Source organism: Plectropomus leopardus, chromosome 13, assembly GCF_008729295.1.
Source record: "Plectropomus leopardus isolate mb chromosome 13, YSFRI_Pleo_2.0, whole genome shotgun sequence".
NCBI lineage: Eukaryota > Metazoa > Chordata > Actinopteri > Perciformes > Serranidae > Plectropomus > Plectropomus leopardus.
In genome coordinates, this window is record NC_056475.1 from 16,399,750 (window position 1) to 16,418,293 (window position 18,544).

The window sequence follows — 18,544 nt, forward strand, 5'->3', positions numbered from 1 at the left end:
ACGAATAATACACAGTGAATACATTTTTCCCAAAAATGTTTTTTGTCACTGAATGTATCTCTCGTCACCCTGATGTTAACTCAAGTGTTTGTTTTTATGAGAAGTTTGGTTTTAATGAGTCATTAAATTATACAAAAGGGGATTTTTCGCCATGACTGACAGCTGTGACAGCCAATCTGTGCACTCGCATTCAATTGAGCTGCTCAGAATTGGTCGGACGGGTGTTTTGGCGAGAACTCGCCCACAGCAGATATCGCTACTGCGCAAACTCCAGCTCCAAATGAATTGAGAAACGCAAGATGGCAGCGCCCGTATTCTGGATATTTTAGCCTCACTGAAGCATAGCAGGCGTAAATGCGTTGTCCAATTTTACCTACAGTCTATGTCTTAAACCTTGGACAAAAAGCCAAAAAATAATGCCCCCATGGTCCTCCTACACGCATGACACATGGGAGAAGTTTCACATGGATGCAATCTGCAATCTTACAGCTAGACTACCACTAAATTCAACACACTGGACCTTAAAGCCTTAAGCAGCCCAATGATATAGCACTGTAACTGCCTGGGAGATGGTTATGGAAGCACATGAAAAGCAAAGACGTGTCATTTTCAAGAACGTTTTTTTATTTTTTTCTAGTACACTTGCAAGATGTCTGACTGAGAAGACACTGTTAATAACTTCAGGACTACACAGGGAACAATCTATCAAACCTTAAGATGATTTCCCCCTCAACATGAGTTCACATTTTAAAAAACATTCACATATAGACCAATCGCAGATGTACTTTTTACAAATACAACTGTCATTAACAGTTTCTACAAACAGTAGAAACAAGAGCATGTTCAGATTTTTAGTGTTAGTTATGGTTGCTATTGTAAGATTACAACTCTTTCTTTAAAATTCCAATAAAAACAGAGTATGTTTTTATGGTTCACTTCCATTTAAACAACAGAGTAAAATCAGAGTACCTTAGTGAAAGAAAAAAATGTAAATTCAGTCATCCATATTTCTGAATGATTATACACAAACTTAAACCTCATATTGAGAATAACGCTTAAAGATCAAAAAAGACAACTCATGTGCAGCTTAACAAAGTTAAAACATCTTCACGTTCAAAAATAATTTTTTTTCCAACAAGGAATTAATTTCTACCTCAGTCATAAAAATCAGCAGAAAACAGAACAACCAAGAGTTAACTAAGGAGACACCTCTGCAAAATACCTCTCATGTCGGTGGGAACAGAATATACGACTTTGGTTGCCAGACAAAGAACAAAAACACAAACATTGCATCAGTAAAAAGTTATCGGTATCCTCCTGTTGTTGTACCTTTCCTTTGACCTTACTGGCAAATACAAAACCTAAAAAAGATGTAAGGTTTTAATGAATTCATATTCGGTCCCCAACAGTTTAATTTTAAAATGAAATGATAAAGTATGTTTTGGTAAACATTTTCCAAAATGATTCTATCTGATAAAATATTAGTGATATTTACTTTACATTAATAAAAGTATAATAATTCAGTCTGCGCTCTTTTATGATCTCCACCATAGACAGGCAGTCACTCAATGGCCTAATTATACTGGGAATACAATATTCAACATCAGTCAGGGGGTTTAGTGTCATACAAAAACCAAGAAAGATCATCTTACTGCACATTAACAAATCAAAATATGTACAAATCTACATTAATTGAATTTCTGAATAGGCACTTTAATTCAAAACAGTTCAGCCAGCCCTCAGTTATCTTTGATGATAAAACCTCACAAAGACACGGCAGTTAATTTTTTTTTTTTTGTTTTCAAACCAAATGATGACAGAAAACTCAGAAACAGACATTAGCCCTAAAAACCACATCAGTAGATTTGGACAGTTTCATACTGACATCAACCACACACACACACTTGTAAAATACACACACAGGGAAGCTCTAATTTCCAGGTATAAAGTAGAAGGATCTGCTACAGTACAGGGAGGAGATATTTTAACATGCACATGTGGTAAAGAACAAACTCCTCGAGCAAATATTCATCTCCACCTACTGTACAATGTACCTTGTGTAGTCGTTTGTCAGGAAAAAGGTGCGTAAGAACCTTTCATCACTGACAGCCCTCTTTTTCAACAGGGCAACATAATCATTGTCAACCCACAAAACAACGAATAAATAATAAATAAACAAATAAATCATTATATAAATAAATCATTTTTTGTTAAATAAATAAATGAATAAGTCAAAAGACTGATAAAAAAGAGAAGACGCAGGCAGTGATAAAACTTGAGTCTGTTGTGGAAGCAGTTGGAGTTTTTTTTTGCCCGAATAGAATTATAATCTTATTGTAGAGTATATTTGTTTCATTCGAAATTCAAAAATCCTAATACTGCTTCCATCACAAATGTCAAAGTCCTTGTCCAATTGCTCCAACCAATTACAATTCACAATTCCTCCTCTTTGAACTTTCTCCACCAACAAGAGGGAGGCAAACACAGGGAGACACTAACCGCTCTGATAAGTAAGATTAGTGATGTAGTTTAAATGCACTTTCACGCCGCTGAATGTTACAGCAGAGCAAAGTGCCCTTGATGTTAGATACTGTAGGTCTTCTTACAAATACTCGAAGTGAGCTAGACAAATACATGTCCCATTTTAGGAGCAACTTCACCACAGAGAAAAGGGTAAACTGCATATGAACTGTTTAGCGATCGCCCAAAAAGCCAGAGGGGAGTCGAGGCCTTTATAGAGCATAGATAACAGCACTGGCATATCACCACAGTAGTACAACTTAGGAGCAAATACTACATCCCCATATTTTTTTAGCTTCCCCATATGGTGGTTAAATGTGCATCTGGGGTGATTTTAAGTAACGTTTTAGACTTAAGGTGCACTTGATTTACAGTACCTTGTCTTACATGTAGTGCATTCACATTCAAGACTACAGTAATCCACCTAAATGGTGAGTTAAATCAAGCGCACGTCAAGTTTGTCACAAAGCAAAGCCTATTTTAAAACCACGTTAGATAAAGAGGTGGTCCCGTCAACATGGCGACTTTTTATGTGACTCGTACTTAAAAAGCTGTTTGTTTTTCCAATCAAAAATCCAAACACATCAACTAACAGATGACTCTTTTTTTTCAATTTGTGTTTTGTTTTTGTTTTTTTAGATGTAAACAAACTGCACCCTAATTGTGTAAGCTTTCTTACAGTCTGTGCCTGCGAGGTTCAGAGCGTGGCGGAGACGGTGGCGGCGGCAGGGTGACGGTGGTCGGAGGCTCCACTGGGTCATCCATGGGCAGGACCAGGCGGGTGCCCCTGATCGCCACTTCATGTTCCGCCAAGGCAAGCTCGTGATCCAGACCTTCATCAGACGGGCCGCCGCCGCCGCCGCCGCCGCCGCCGCCGCCGCCGCCGCTTGAGTTGGGTTTTCGGTTGATGGTGTGGGATCCAGATGCGTCCGTGCTGACAGTGACGTCGGCATACATGGAGCTCACGTTGGCATCGTTCAGGATGAAGTCGGAGTCATCGTCGTGGAGCTGGCCTTCGTTCTGGTGAGTGGAAAGGAAAATGGGAGAGAAAGATATGAATGAAGTCACAAAAGAAAACAGGAAAAATTGCTACTTAAAATAAAAAAAATAAAAAAAACCCAAACGGACAAAGAAAAGGTGCCCAGATTTCAATACACAAGTTTATGACCTGTTAGGATTCCTAATTGGGTCTTTAATTACATGTACTAATACGATTATGGGAGATTCTAAGTTCATTCTTGTTCATCTTAAATGCCATAGAGCAAGTTTATATTTCAATAACAATATGCTGTACGTCCAAACCTCATAGGCCTGTGGGCTGGTGAGGCATCGTGCCAGCGGTCCACAACAAGCAGGCAGAGTAGCAGTGAGAGGGGGGCCGCTGTGGGTCAGGAGGGGTTTCAGGTAGCTGCAGAACAAGCTTTTGTCAAGGATTATTAACAGTTCTTACAACACTTTTAATTAAACAACTTAATTGACTAACCAGTTAACTATCAATCTCCTGTACAGAAAGATGAAGTTACAGTTTAATATTTCTTACAGTTGGCCAAGAGCACCCTCTGGTGTCCAAAGCTGAATCTAGCATCCACACTTCTGAATACAGGCTTTAAACGTGATCCAGGCTGAAAGGATACTTGTGGTCAAAGTTATACCAGATCCTGAAAGGCCAGGCGCTCTCATGTTTGGTGTTTCTCCGCTGTGACCCATCCAACACCGCTGAACTCTGTTGAACAGAACATCATTCAACACTTGCTGTTTCAGTAACACTTTACCTACAAGGTGATCATATGCATTTCAATTTTTCATCCTGTGTTGCATTGAATTTGTAAAGAAACGTTGTTTTTGTTTCTTTGTTTGAACTCTGCTCAGTGTAATGCACAAGCAGAGTTCAAACATGTGCTTGCCCCGGTGCATCACTCATATCCAGAATTGTTTGAAACAGTAAGGTTATAGTGCAAATAGATGTGTTCTGTCATTAGACTGGATCAATGAGACTAAGATTATATTGCACAAGCTGTGTGAGAGTTGGTAAACAGACATTTTGATGTAGTGTTCATCAGGAATATTTTTGTTTATTTGTTTTGTTTTGTGTTCTTTTTTACGAGTTTAACATGACATTGGGTTAGTTATAGATGCACAAATGATCATTTTGTTGGTGAAGTATTCCTTTAAAGCTTGAATCCGTTACATTTACGCTCCTGCCAACTGAGCTCACACAGTATTGATCAAGCCTAGCGCTGCAAGGGAAAGTTCTTTGTATTTTACAGTGAATCAAAGTTTTAGTGTCTGTGGTGACCCTCTTGTTTTACTTTAACCAGCCAGAACTAAAGGGGGTAGGGAGGGGTAAAGGCCATTATGACAGAGCAGCAGCATGGAGGATGGTAGAAAGAGATGTGGCCAAGAATGGTTTCTGTAGTGGATGCTTCAGACAAAACACTGACACAACTATGTTTTCAAAAACAAGAGATTTCAATCCATACTTATTACTTACAGCGGTGTCTTGATCTGAGTCCACACCCACACTGAAAGAGAAAAGGTAGCAGCAGTGACTTTGACAGAAAAATAACAGATAAACGGCATCAAACAAACAAGGAGACGATGCATAAAACTAGACGCATGCAGTCCTACGGTATGCTCATGAAGGACAGCATGGGCATGGTGCCGCCGCCACAGATCCACACAGTGAAGAAGACAATCAGGAGGGTGGTTGAAAACATCATCTGACGGGCGTACGTCGCTGTGTCTCGGATAGAAAGAGCAAAGGTCATGGCCCCACGTAGACCTAGAGGAGACGGACAACAAGTCAGCCTGAGAGTGAGAAACGGCGTGTGTGATTTACCAAATCACAGCGTGGGAGAGACCTTGTGCGTGTGCAACTATCTGGCTCATTCTTAATGTTGCTATTGCTCATTTCTTTGCAAGCCCATTGTGCACAGTATGTGTTTTATTGCCTCTCAGGACACAATTATGTGCTTAGACATGTAGGGGATTTCTTTTATTAGACAGTTTCAACATTAAATGTCAGCCGACACAGAGGCTGTTAATAATACTGTATGTACGTCAGAGAGTTGTTGACCTAGGAGACTGTTTTCCCACACCATTATCTAGGCTAATGTGTTTTTAACTGCAGGCTCAAATCTGCTCTGTTCCACTGACAGTTTCTTTTAATGGAACCAGGTCCCAGCTGAAAACTAGTTGAGAAGTAGTACTATAGTAAAATTAGCCCAGAGTTGACAACAGAGACTTTCCGGCCTTGGCTCCATACCTGCAAACATCATGACATGCTGAAAGTTGGATCCAATCTTGTTCCTTCGGCCCAGGTTAAGCAGGAAGGACAGAGGGTAGATGTTTGCAGCCCTGCCCAGAAACACCGCCACCTACACGAGGAAGGTTAAGGACAGAATACACTGCAATATAACAGCAGGGGCAAGCTGGGATGGAAAGCAATTGTGGGTGGATGGCAGCTCGGAAATTCTTTGTCATCACTGACTCATCCGTCTTTTAAATGTTGCTGTTACTTTTGGTCTCTCTGAAGCACTGAAATATTGTTTTAAATACAAATACCATATGAATACACTGTATTATTATCATTCTGGCAGTTACTATCAATAACTGATGAGGACAGGTCTTTGTGGCAATGGTCTACTATAATATAAAGAAACATCAGAGAGGAAAGGATACAAAGGCTCCGATAATGAACAAAGGGTTGAAGACGTGTGACTGAAAGGAGAAGAGAGTCAGGCCCATGTAGGAGAAGATGAAGTTCTCTGCCAGGAAGTTCAGCAGCTCAAATAACTGATGGGGAAGACACAAAAAACAGATTATAAATAATGTAAAGAAACTGCACGAAAACAGAAACAGAAAAGTTCACATTGCATTCACGTCAAATTAGATGCAAGGTATCATGGGAAAGTATCTTGTTACAGTTGAGTGCATTCAATTGAAATAAGTGCCAGATTTTACCTGTTAAGTCAAATTTACTAAGAAAAATGTGTTAGACCTTGTGTTACTTTAAAAATGTCCCTGCGCCAAAAAATCCATCTTAATGACGGGACTTAAAATTCTGAAGGGTTCAGAATCCAGTGAAGATTTACATTTAAATAAAGCAAGTAAAAGTGACCAAATATATGCGCCTGCACATCACCTGTTTTGTCCTGTCTTGAGAGTCAGGAGAGAGATTGTTGAAGGTGTAGTGAGCCTGAGTGATACCACAGAACAGCACAGCCACTACGCCTGAATGAAAAACAAACACACACGGGTCTCACTTCAGTTTCACTCCAAAAACACTGAATTATACTTTACAAGAGGGCATCAAAAGCATGTAGAATCAGCATGAAATCCATGATTTGTGAAACAGATGTGTATCTAAGAACATTAAGTTATACATCTGACAGCAAAATGTCTTTTTTCTTAACAAGATAGAAACTAAACTATATAGACTATCTGTTTGAATAAACAGGTAAACAACGTCTGTGTCCTTGGCAAATTTTGTGTTTTAAAACTTACACATCTAACTTTAATGTATCCATCATGCTGTATTAAACTGACACAGTAGTTTATGACATCCGGTAGCTTTAATGTGTGTTTTAGTGGCACGATTCATCCTTCCTCACTAGATTATATTGCACAAGTTTTGTGAGAGTTGGTAAACAGTCCAGGACTATTTACTGCATTGTTATTTTTAGGTGAGTTAGTTAGAACTCTCTAAAAAGAAAACCTAAAACAGCTAAAAGACTACGGGTGCCTGATGAAAGATTAATGTAAATGTTTCATAGAGTAGAAAAAATGAGACCGCAACTTAAAAAAATGTCAATTGATCTACTTAAACTAAAAACTAAACTAAAAACTGTTTAAAGGTCTAGTGTGCAGGATTTAGTGGCATCTAGCAGTGAGGATGTAGAGCTGAAACTTCTCCCGTGTGCTAAGAGTGTAGGAGAACTACGGTGAGTGGCCCTCCCTCAAACAAAACAAAAACACAATGATTCTTAGTGTCAGGTAACTATAAAACAATGACAACGTAGTTAGAAATATTGTTTACCAATTTCTGCCAGTACATGCCTCCAACTGCTACACATTGGACCTTTAACTTGCATGCATGTGTGCTGTGTGTAGGTGTACCTGTGAACCCGCAAGCCTCAGCCAACAGGAAGGTGCTCCAGGACATGAGGAAAAAGAGAGCTGTCTCCAGCAAGGGGAAGTCCCTCAGCTTTGTGAACTTGGTCACGTGACAAAAGTGAAAGTCAAGGCGCAAAACAACAGGTGGCACATCTACATTCGACCTGCAGCGTATGACCTGCAGGCAATGAGGTGAGAGAGACATCAATGTTTAAATAAGTAAGCTCTGTTCTATCTTGTCTTGCAACAACAAAATACTCCTATTGGAACAGTTTTTCTGGCTCCAAGCAGCATCAACTTGGCCACTGTTTCAAACCCTGTAGTGTTACTCTGTTGCTGCTTGTGCACAGCAGTAAATATAAATGTACATAATCTAATGGTGAACTCCATGTGAAAGGATATGAGAGCGGTCATGACTCCAGTGGCCACCCCAAGTGCAAAGGATCCACTGAAGACGCCCAGAAAGACACCAAAGGATTTCAACATGGCCATGGCCTCAAAGCTGTGGCTGTTGTCTCCTACAGGCTGGTATGCCACGATGGAGCTGAAAGGGGGGTAGACAGAAAACACTGAAAATTTACAGGAAAAAGGAAACAGACTTACCGAGAATTCAGAGGGAAACCGGTCAAATGTTAACCGCATGCTTTCATAAAGAAACAGATTTTGAAGATGACATCAGGCATCAAATCAAACCTGCAGCAACCCAAATCCAACAGTGGCTGAGCTCACCAGTCTGGTGTTTATCTGATTTTGTTCAGTTTAGAGGAGTTTTAAAAATGCCAGAGACTGAACACACATGGACTGGATTTGGGTTTTACAGTCACAAAAAAGGGAGGGAGTTAGGGTCCTGCATGCTCAACTCTAATTGGATCTCTCACTCTCAATACTATTTAGTTCATATCCAGTAGATTATTAATAAGACAGAAAAAGCCAGTTCAGGTGCTATCCTTTTTGAGGAATAGAGCCCAAATGACCTCAGACCAAAAAAGCACATCTGCATCACTAATGACGTGTTTCCACCAAATCCAGCGACGCAGGGCATCTCAACGCCTTATTTTCTTTCCCATGGAGAGCAGGAGAAGCATTGTGTGGAGGGAGTGTTGTGGTAAGTTTGAAGGAGGGGTTTTGGGAGCGTTTACCAGTCTGTATTTTAGATTCAACTTAAGGCAAATGAGCCCGTCAAGCACAATGAACTTGGCTCGCAAAGTAAGATTTAGCAGTGGTACTGTGTATTTCTTGCTTCAAATGTTTTCAGAAATACATTTTGGTGGATTGCTTAAATGGAATAAGCAAGCAACAAGCAATCTCCGAGGCTAAAAAAAAAATTAAGCCAGTGCGGAAGTACTACAAACTGCAGTTCCTCTAATGGCCACTTGAGGCTCACTCCAAAACAGAGTGACTCCCCAAAGAACCCCATGTTAAAATGCCCAACTTTACACAAAAAAATAAACATGTTTAACTATAGAGACCAAACTGTTTTACAAAAAAACTGTTCTAGTCTCTATAGTTAATTTTAACACTTAGGACAACTGTACAAGAGGTGATTTTTTTTAATAACCAAAATTGCGCGTATTTAATAACAGGCCACTTGAGTGACAGGCTATTTGTGAGGTGTCGCTCTCTGTGAGTCCCATCCGCCCCTCGCTCCTCCAAAGCTTTTGCCTCTCGTCCACATATGGTCACTTACAGCTCCTAAAATTCAACATGGGAAAGCCACAATGTCGAACTCGAGGCTTCATAACAGCAGTCCACAAACCAAAAGGTGACATCAATGTAGCTGTGGCCATTATTTTTACAGCCTCTAAGGGAACAAGAGACTAAGAATAAAAGTTTAAGAACTGGCCGCCATTTGTTTCCTGTTTAAAATGGTGAGTAGAGAATAGGGGAGCGCCAAACTAGCAGCATGTTTATCCAGTAAAGTGCATACCACAATAGCGAACAGTGAGAAGCCCATTAAGTGACCAGCTGAGTGGAGCAGCACTTCCTCAATCATCCTCGCCGGATCTGGTGGAAATGTAGCGTAATATTCACCACTAATAAAGTAGTATGCTCTGGTCAGTTGTTGGTTTTATAGAGCATAGCGAAAACTGAAAATGATACAAGGAATGGATATGAAAGGGTAGCAGGGGAGGGCAGTGATCATCCTCATGGGTGGTGGTTCAAGGCTACGTTCTAAGCAGAAGATCTGCGTCTGAGTTGAGATGATCAGATTCTAAAGCTAAAACTCTGCCAGCACAACCACACAAACAGCCCGCCCACCCACCCACCGGGAAGTGGATGTCTGGTTTTCTGCCAGCCATTCCCCTGCCCCCTCTGGCCAGACTGGGTTGTCGCCTCCTGGGGAGCGCACAGCTCCAGCCCCCTGCCCACCCTGCTTCTCCAAGCGGAGGAGAACACTGCATACATACGTACAGGTAGGTGATGAATGACACGGATGGGTGAAGGGAGGCAAGCAGTGAAATGACAGGGACTGACGTTAGTATGATTAGTGTCCATTTGTGCACAGCACAACACAAGAAGCTGAATTTAGCGTCATTGAAGTGCAGGTCTTTACCACAGAACTAGAAATTGAAGGATAGGTCCACATTTTTTCAAGTCTGCCTCAAAGCAATACTTATTTATCCTTTCCATGAAAACAATTCTTCCTAATGCAATTCTAATTAAAGTGATGGTGAATGAAATCCACAGCCTTCATCCTGTGTAAAATGTATTTTAAAATTCCACTGAAGCTAAAAATGAGGGTTTTACAGAGTACAACAAAACAAGCAGGTATCTTGCTTGATAGTCTTTTTATAACAGAATTCCCTCTTAGCTTTAATTTCCCTCAGCTGCAGCTCAGTAAGGAAACGCTGTGTAGGAAACCAAAAAGCTGAATTTTGCCCTAAATTTCAAATCTCTCAATACTGACTTGATTTGTCTAACTCAGAGTCAGACAGCAAGAGCCTCATGTGACCTTCAGTTGAACTAAGGTCTGTGGATTTTGTCCCGCATCACTGCTACTTGAGACATATAGTACAGTATCAACCAGCAGAACTTAAAACTGTCAAAATGTTCATTTTGTTTTACAATAGAAACTACTGATGAAACAGAAGGGGACAATACTTTTTCTGCATGGGCTGTGTGTGTGTGTATATATCTGGAATTTGTAATTAATTCATGCTTACGAAGAGAGGACGATGGCCACAGCATCATTGAGGACACTCTCCCCAAAGAGTAAAGCATACAGGTCCACATCTACTTTTAGCTCATTGAAGATAGCCAGCACCGTCACTGAGACACAGAAGAGAAAGAAACACTGAGACACTAATACTTTACAGCAGGACAGCAGCGCAGAAAGACCTCAAACAGAAAGTGTGTCCAGCGACAGGAACGATTAAGTTTTCACACCGCTTCCATAATGTACATACTTAGTGCTGAGATCAAGTATGGCACCACTTACCTGGGTCTGTTGCTGAAACGATGGCCCCAAAGAAGAGGCAGTCAGTAAAGTAAAAATCTCCCCCGAGCTGACCCACAGCTTTCATGAAGGACACAAAGCCATACATGATCATCCTAGGAGGAAAGCAGAACTCAGAGAAGACACTGGCACCCCTCTGCCCGTTCTGTCTGAATGTACATAACAACACATGACTTACCCGATAACAAAGCAGGAGATCACTGTTCCCACGAAAGCATAGGCCAGGATGGAGCCGATGTTTCTGAAGAAATGTCTCTGAGACAGACAAGGACACAGATTTAGGAAACAGAAGTTGTCTGGTACTAGTAGTTAGTGGGGCTGGGTCATTCTTGACTAATAATAATAATACTAATAATAATAATAATAGATAGGACTTGTGTAGCACTTGTCTAAGTACTCAAAGACGCTTTACATGAAATGCAAAAAGAAAAATACAAAATACTGAAAGATACCTACATGAAACAGAAGAACAAATACAAGAGCAGAATACAAAAACAAATTGTAGAGGATATGGCAGTTTAGATTTGGGGAGGCAATGGGAGACAGGTATTGTAGGCTTTTTTTGAAAAGGTGGGTTTTAAGTTTATTTCTAAATGAGTGGAGGGAGTTTGAGTTGCAGATGTTTGGAGGGACGAAATTCCAGAGGGTTACAATAATATCACACCATCATAAAAAAGTACAGGGTTCCTCAAGGTCATGGAAAATGTAGAAAAGTCAGGGAATTTCACAATCTCATTTTTCAGGCCTGGAAAAGTCATGGAATTAGTAGAAATCATTTAAAGTTTTGGACAAGTGATGAATTTTACAGTAATCTTCTGGGGAAAACCCAGTTAGCTGTTGACATTACATAGCTCTTAATATGTGTCGACTTAGGGCGGCATGATATATCGTTTCAACATCGACATTGCGGTGCTCAATAATCACACCGAAGGACGTGTGAAATAAGGCAAATGAAAAACTCACTGATTCTCATTTTCCATGACTAATGCCAGCTAAGTCTCCCCTTTAAGATGAGTTACATGTATATGTGACATAGAGTGGCAGCTTTTGTTATTGGAAGCGAGACTCTCCTGCGAGTGTGTGTGTGTGTGTGTGTGTGTGTGTGTGTGTGTGTGTGCGCGCGCGCGCGCGCAGAAAAGTATTGTAATCTGCCCGGCAAGTGCGGCAGAGACAGTGAAGCGCATGCTTTTCCAAAATAGATATATTTATTATGGGTCCTTTAAATGTCATGAGGAAGTGTGAAAATTGTGTCCATGAAAATGTGTTGGAACCCTGAAAGTAGCTCAATATGTTTGTACACTTGTATGCTTAAAACAAAGAGAATAATGAGGCCCATTCAAAATCCACTTTGCAAAATATCTGAATTATTCATTTGTGTTATTAGTGTGTCATAAGTCCCTTTAACCCTCTTACCCTTTTCAGACTGTAACCGGCATGGAAGATGATGGGAGGCAGCAAAATGTTGAAAAACACTTCTGGGTCAAAGGTCACCTGCAGACAGTAGTAGGTAATCAGAGTTTACACACCTATTTTTAAGTGGCAAAATTCCCCATGTGTTGAACCTGAAACATCTCTGCAACATCCTTCATAGCCCACAGTGTGTGTTTGTGTATGAAAAACAGTAAATGAACATAATTTAGCAACATTTTCATGACAGATTATATCTAGATATATGTCAACATTTGCAGAAGTTGTTTATCACACTATGTAGCATATTTTTCTGCCAATTGGCACCTGCCAGCTGGTAATTTGACACCAAACACAACCACTTGGACCCTCCTCTCAACCCTTCATCTCTTCATCCCCTTGCCTTTCTCAGCATCTCATCGTCCTGCACTTGGTGACCTTTGCCCTGGCTGACTTCCCCTTTCAGAGTGTACTCGTAGAATCGCCCGCTGACGTTGACCAGTAGAGTAGCGGGGCTGGCATTGACAGCACAGCTGAGGATCACGTCACTCATGCTCTGGGGCACATGGATGCCAAATCGGAGGATCACACCCACCAAAAGGCCTTTAGGAAGAAGGAGAGAAGAGAGGAAGTGAAGGCAAAGTAAGCCAAAGATCTGTTGTGAATAATAATAACAATATTATATTTTATATTTAGTCATTTCCAGAAACATGTTTTACAAAGTGCTTTACAAACATAAAAACAAAAAAATAAGTCAAAACATTTTTCTAGGTTGTCTGATTCCTTGTTCAGCAAAATAAGGTAAGGTTCTTAAATCATCTGTTTTTAATTATTTGGGTGTGCTAAATACTTTAGTTCTTACAAAATTATTTTCAGTTGAGATAAGTTGATTTTTTTAAAGGGATGGGCGTGATTGCAAAAGGAAAAAAATCTATTCAACAAATTATTTAAAGCAGTTTCTCATTTCATACTCAAAATGACTGGTGGTGCTGGTGTCTAGTTAAAGGGGATGATTAATATCATATTTTATATTAGCCAACATTTTTAAAAGTTACCAACAGAACCTTATATTCCATTTTTCAATCTGACAGCTGCTTCGGGTTGCATCGGTAGGAGACTTTCACAGTACAGATAAAAGTCTCAAAAAATATTCCGGTGTCACGGTTATTATAATCAGTTGTAATGCCTCTTAGAAGGAATGAAAACAATAGGTTTTCTTAAGTCAAATAAGTGTTTTATTACTCAAATATAAACAAACACTTCAGTTAAATGAAAGTTTGTGTAGAGAGTCTCCCTTTTGAAAATGTTTTAAATAAAGGTGAGACTCTAGGTCCAGTTGCGTTTTTTAATACTAGATAAGCAAATGTACACTGCCATATATATATATATATATATATATATATATATATATATATGGTATACAAGACTATGGTGGCCTAAGACTTTTGCACAGTGCTGTATGTAGATATATCTCTTCCCTGTGCACCTTAAAACCTAAGAATAAGCTGTCAGATTAGCTTGCAGGTTGAGTTTGAGGAGCTAACGGTATCATAGCCAGCTAGCATGGACGCGAAGTTGCTTTTATTGATTGACATCAGCGTCAGCAGTCTTACCATAGATCATGGCAAGTCCTGTTTCGTGCAGGAACCTAAAACGCCGGTGTTTGAACAGCCATATAGTTAAAATGGTGAGTGTTAGAAGCATTATGAATATGAGCAGATTGGCACTGTCCTGTCGGTGGCTCTCCTCAGCCAGCCTCTCAGTTGCGACGTTGTCCATCGCATTGCTCTCTCCGCGGCTCCCAACGAGCAACAACGTCAACAAAAAAGGCAACAACAGAAGCGCTTTCGATGGTGGAACACTAAGAAAGCGTCTCGATGTGGATCCCATTGTGGCTTTTTGTGAAACGGTTACATTTGTCGTTGAATCACGATCGGTTTTGATGGGAAAGTACCGCTTGGACGAGAAATTGGCCAAATGACAGCTTCTTCCGCAGCCGCTATCAAAACACTGGGACTTCCGGTTCTTCAAAATAAAAGTCAGCCTATGGCGAGTGGTGGTGCTGAGACAAACAGCGACTCTGCGTGGTGTTGAGGTTAGTTGTCATCTCACAGTAACAGTGAAATGCACCAGGAAGAAAATACACACAGACAAACTGCCAAAACAAGTAGTAGTACTAGTACTTTGTTACAGTACTTAAGTATTTTTTAAGTATTTGTACTTTACTTGAATTTTTACATTTCTGTCAACTTTCACTTTTACTAATATTTCCCAAATAAAATGTAGTTTTACTCCAATACATTTTCCCCAAACATCTTAGTTCCTTAGTTCCAGGGAAGGAAGAATAGACACAAAGGAATGAGAAGGAAGGAAAACATTGATTTTATTCTTTAAATCCTTTAAATAAAAAATAAAAATGACCTCGTTGTTCTTCATAAATATCATACTGACCCTATAAAATTCTGACTCTTTGCTCTTTTGTTATTTACTTGTTCTTTTGCTTCCAATAGTGAAGCATGTTTAATTTCATAAATTTACTTTTGATACTTAAACACAGTAAATATCGTATACTTAATATTTTAATAGGTGACTTGAACTTCCACCAAAGTCATTTTCTGGTAAGGTGTCTGATCTTTTTAATCAGTCAGGTACTTCATCCAAGACTGAACATAAATACAGTAAGAAACTTTAAGGGACAGTTCACCTCCAAATCAAAAATACATATTTTTCCTTTCACCTGCAGTGCTATTTATCATTCCAGATTGTCTTGGTGTGAGATGCAGAGTGTTGGAGACATTTGATGTAGAGATGTCTGTTTTACAAATTACACTCAACTTGTGGTGGTAAAAGTGCCAAAAATACATTTGAAAAACACATCAGCAATGTCTTTTTCCAGAAATCATGACCTGGTGACTCAAGATAATCAACAGAACTTGTGGTGAGCAGCTTCATGTAGGAACTGTTTTGCTTCGACCAAACTACACCTGCCAACTGTATTACTGCACAGAAGGAGAAGTGCATCTACTCATGCATGAGAGGTTTGTCCTCATGACAGCGTCAGATGCAATACTTCTGGCGTCCTACTTGGCTGAGCAGAGCGCCATTCAGTTTCAGTATTTTCATGAGAAGACAGACATCCCAACACTGTATCTGTATCTCCAACACTCTCCATTTCACACTGAAACAATCTAGACTTATAAAAAGCAAGACAGGTAAGAGGAAAAATATGTATTTTTGATTTTTGTTGAAAGTGTCCCTTTAACTACCATGAAAATAAAAATTAAGGAAGAAAAAATAGACTGGAAACGTAATTAAATTGAATTAATACTGAGTATGGTGATAAAACGTACTATGTTTATAATATACGGCTGTTGTCCATTATCACAACCTTTTTTTCCATTCACGTTTATTTGAGAGGACAACTTCTTCCTCCATTTCTTTTTTTGTAATAAATTTCACATTTGGTATCCATTATTAACATGTTTTCACAATTGATAATTAAAGTAGCAATGTAAGCCACATCTACAGGAAAAAAGAGAATACATTATTTCATGGAAGGAAGCTGACTTATCAGTCTAATCACCTAAACGTCCTACACTGGCACTTCTTCACTCGCACATACAGAATTACATTCACAGCAAAGCCCAACAAGGGTTGGAAGGCTGCTCAGCAGTAAATATACAGCAATCTTAGGTCTAATTTGGCGATTTGTTCTTGATTTCTTTTCTTGGGAAAGCTGGTGCTTTACTTAATATTTAAAGTAAATACTGTGTGTAGTTTACTTCATAAAGTACCCACAGTTAACAGAGCTGACCAAATAATCAGTCAGACCAGAATCAGATGAGACATATTTCAGGATTAGAGATACAAGATATTTGAATGTATACGACTTGTATGATGTGAGAGTGTAAGATGCTTTATGAGGATAAAAAACACCCCAGTGACATTTTTTAACCACCTACTCAAATGTTTTAATATCATCTTCATGCTCCTCTAACAATTGCTCACCTATATGGTCATTATATTGATATTTAACTTAATCTGTGGTTGGATTTTTAATTACCTTCGATATAATATCAGTAATATACATTTTTATTTGCAGTATATTATGTGCATTTTTTTCTAATCTTTTTTTCTTGTTCACTGGAAATGAGATAAGCTGTCATCGGATGAGACGTCACAGACCAAATGATAAACTAAAAGTCAGTCACAGATCTGGGGCTTTAGAGCTTGCTTTGGCTGAAATTATTTGAGTCATGCATCTTTAGATCTTCAGATAATAATGGTAGTTGGCAAAAAATATGTATTCTGGGGAATTTCACAAGGCAGTTATGCTTTTGTTTAAGCTTTTATAATTGTGTATGTTGCCATTGCTTGCATTTTGATATAACAGACTAAGATCACCATCTTGTGTTGATTCTGTTAAGCTTACAAGTTAAAAGCATGCCTACCAATTTAATGGCTACACTTAATACACAGAGTTATACCAATAAATATGTTAGATCAAGAAAACATTCATCACAAATTACAGTGCATATGATAGAGGTTAATTAAGTTTAGGGTGTCAGTACAGTATGTCTTTAATAATTAAAGAAAGATGATTTTACAATTCATCTCTATGTTCTTGTATGACATACCACAACACAGCACATGTATGAAACCTTCCACTACATCTGTTTTTAAAACTGTTTCCTCTGACAGGAAACCCACAGAACTCAACTTTAGAACAGCATACAAGTGACACACAACTGATATGTGATCCTTTCACGCACAAAGTACATTTTACCTCAAAATTATGTAGATTTGGTTTTCTCTCTAATTTGTCTTTATTTTGTCAAAAACATAAGATAAATAGGCAAAAAACACACTTTTTGACAGCTGACAAAAATCTTGCAACTCAAAAAAATGGAACAAAATATTCTGACTTTATCTGATATTTGATGCTGTTCATTTTTAGTTTGCACAACATGAATTTGTTAATCCAATATTCAGTCATTTATAATAGGCAACAATACATGTGCCACAGCTTTATTGTAGTCCCCGTGGCTCTATGGTTTTATCAGAGTTAATATTGTCTTTATATCAGTCATTGCCATCCATTGTATTTAATACACCCTACAAGGTTTTGAAATATCCATCTCTAACATTTCTGCCTCCGTCACATTGTCTGTCTGCTTCTCCTCTACCTCTACTGTTCTTGTCTCATCTGAGAAGCAGGTGGACTGTGTACAGGAGGCATCTCAGAGAGGGGTGGATATCCCAAACCTTTACAATCCAGATCGTCCTATTTCACACATAATTGGCACATTTACCGGCTGCATGGCATAAACAGTCAGGAAACTCTTTGCTTGAAAAACAGCTCCTTTAATGGCACAAGTTGAAAATGTTCTAAGTCGTGTGAGTCTGTGTTCTGTGATTGCACAAAGCAATTATCATTTTCTGTAATCTTTTATCAGCAAATTGCCACTCCATGCATTTGTGTTTTGGCAGCAAATGATGCAAGATTACTGTGTGCATCTAATTTTGAAATTTAATTTAAAAATCATGATGAGTTTTGCCAAATGCACATGGCTAATGCAGCAATGCATAAAGTTATCCACTTTGTTCACAATATAAGAAACACTGGTTTTGGATTTCAACAGCTTATAAAACGATTGGAAATGCTATTTTTATAGTGAATGATGAACAAATAAGTGTAGTATGTGGTTACACCTATATTCAATTTAAACATGTTTTACAAATTGTCTCTGTGTTATTTTATGTAACAGCCATACAACAGAAGACCCAGCTGCAGTCATGTCATCTTTATCTGTGACCTAACTAGACTGTTTCCGTTAACAGGAAACAAAAAGCCACAACGATCAGGTCAGGACAAGCAAAAAACAGAAAATGAAATGCAATGCAGACATTTTGGGGGACAGCTGCCTGAGCGAAAGAGGGGTACCCCTCCCTTAAGGAGACATCTTGATGTGTATTTATTCAGTTTTCATATATTATAAAGAGAGTATAATATGTAACGATTGCCTGTTGTGTAAAGTACTCTTA

At 39.1% G+C, this 18,544-nt stretch overlaps 1 protein-coding gene across 1 annotated transcript; it reads right to left on the bottom strand.

The window, feature by feature from the left end:
• Positions 1-606: 606 nt before the first annotated feature.
• Positions 607-14,486, bottom strand: LOC121952473 (sodium/hydrogen exchanger 6-like). Its single transcript, XM_042499188.1, has 16 exons — positions 14,113-14,486; positions 12,903-13,102; positions 12,506-12,583; positions 11,271-11,347; positions 11,075-11,187; positions 10,800-10,905; positions 8,038-8,179; positions 7,639-7,744; positions 6,665-6,753; positions 6,202-6,315; positions 5,786-5,897; positions 5,149-5,302; positions 5,012-5,042; positions 4,155-4,243; positions 3,823-3,928; positions 607-3,540 (listed from the first exon to the last, which is right to left on the bottom strand). Exons 1-16 carry the CDS (start codon positions 14,387-14,389, stop codon positions 3,196-3,198), a joined length of 2,139 nt encoding a protein of 712 aa, XP_042355122.1. The 5' UTR covers positions 14,390-14,486; the 3' UTR covers positions 607-3,195.
• Positions 14,487-18,544: the final 4,058 nt, after the last annotated feature.

Coding starts and splice junctions, on each gene's coding strand:
- LOC121952473 (XM_042499188.1), bottom strand. CDS start 14,389: ATGGGATCCACATCGAGACGCTTTCTTAGTGTTCCACCATCGAAAGCG. Junction 12,584..12,902: donor ACGATGAGATGCTGAGAAAG/GCAAGGGGATGA, acceptor TACTGTCTGCAG/GTGACCTTTGACCCAGAAGT. Junction 5,898..6,201: donor TGTTCATTATCGGAGCCTTT/GTATCCTTTCCT, acceptor TTCCTCGTGTAG/GTGGCGGTGTTTCTGGGCAG.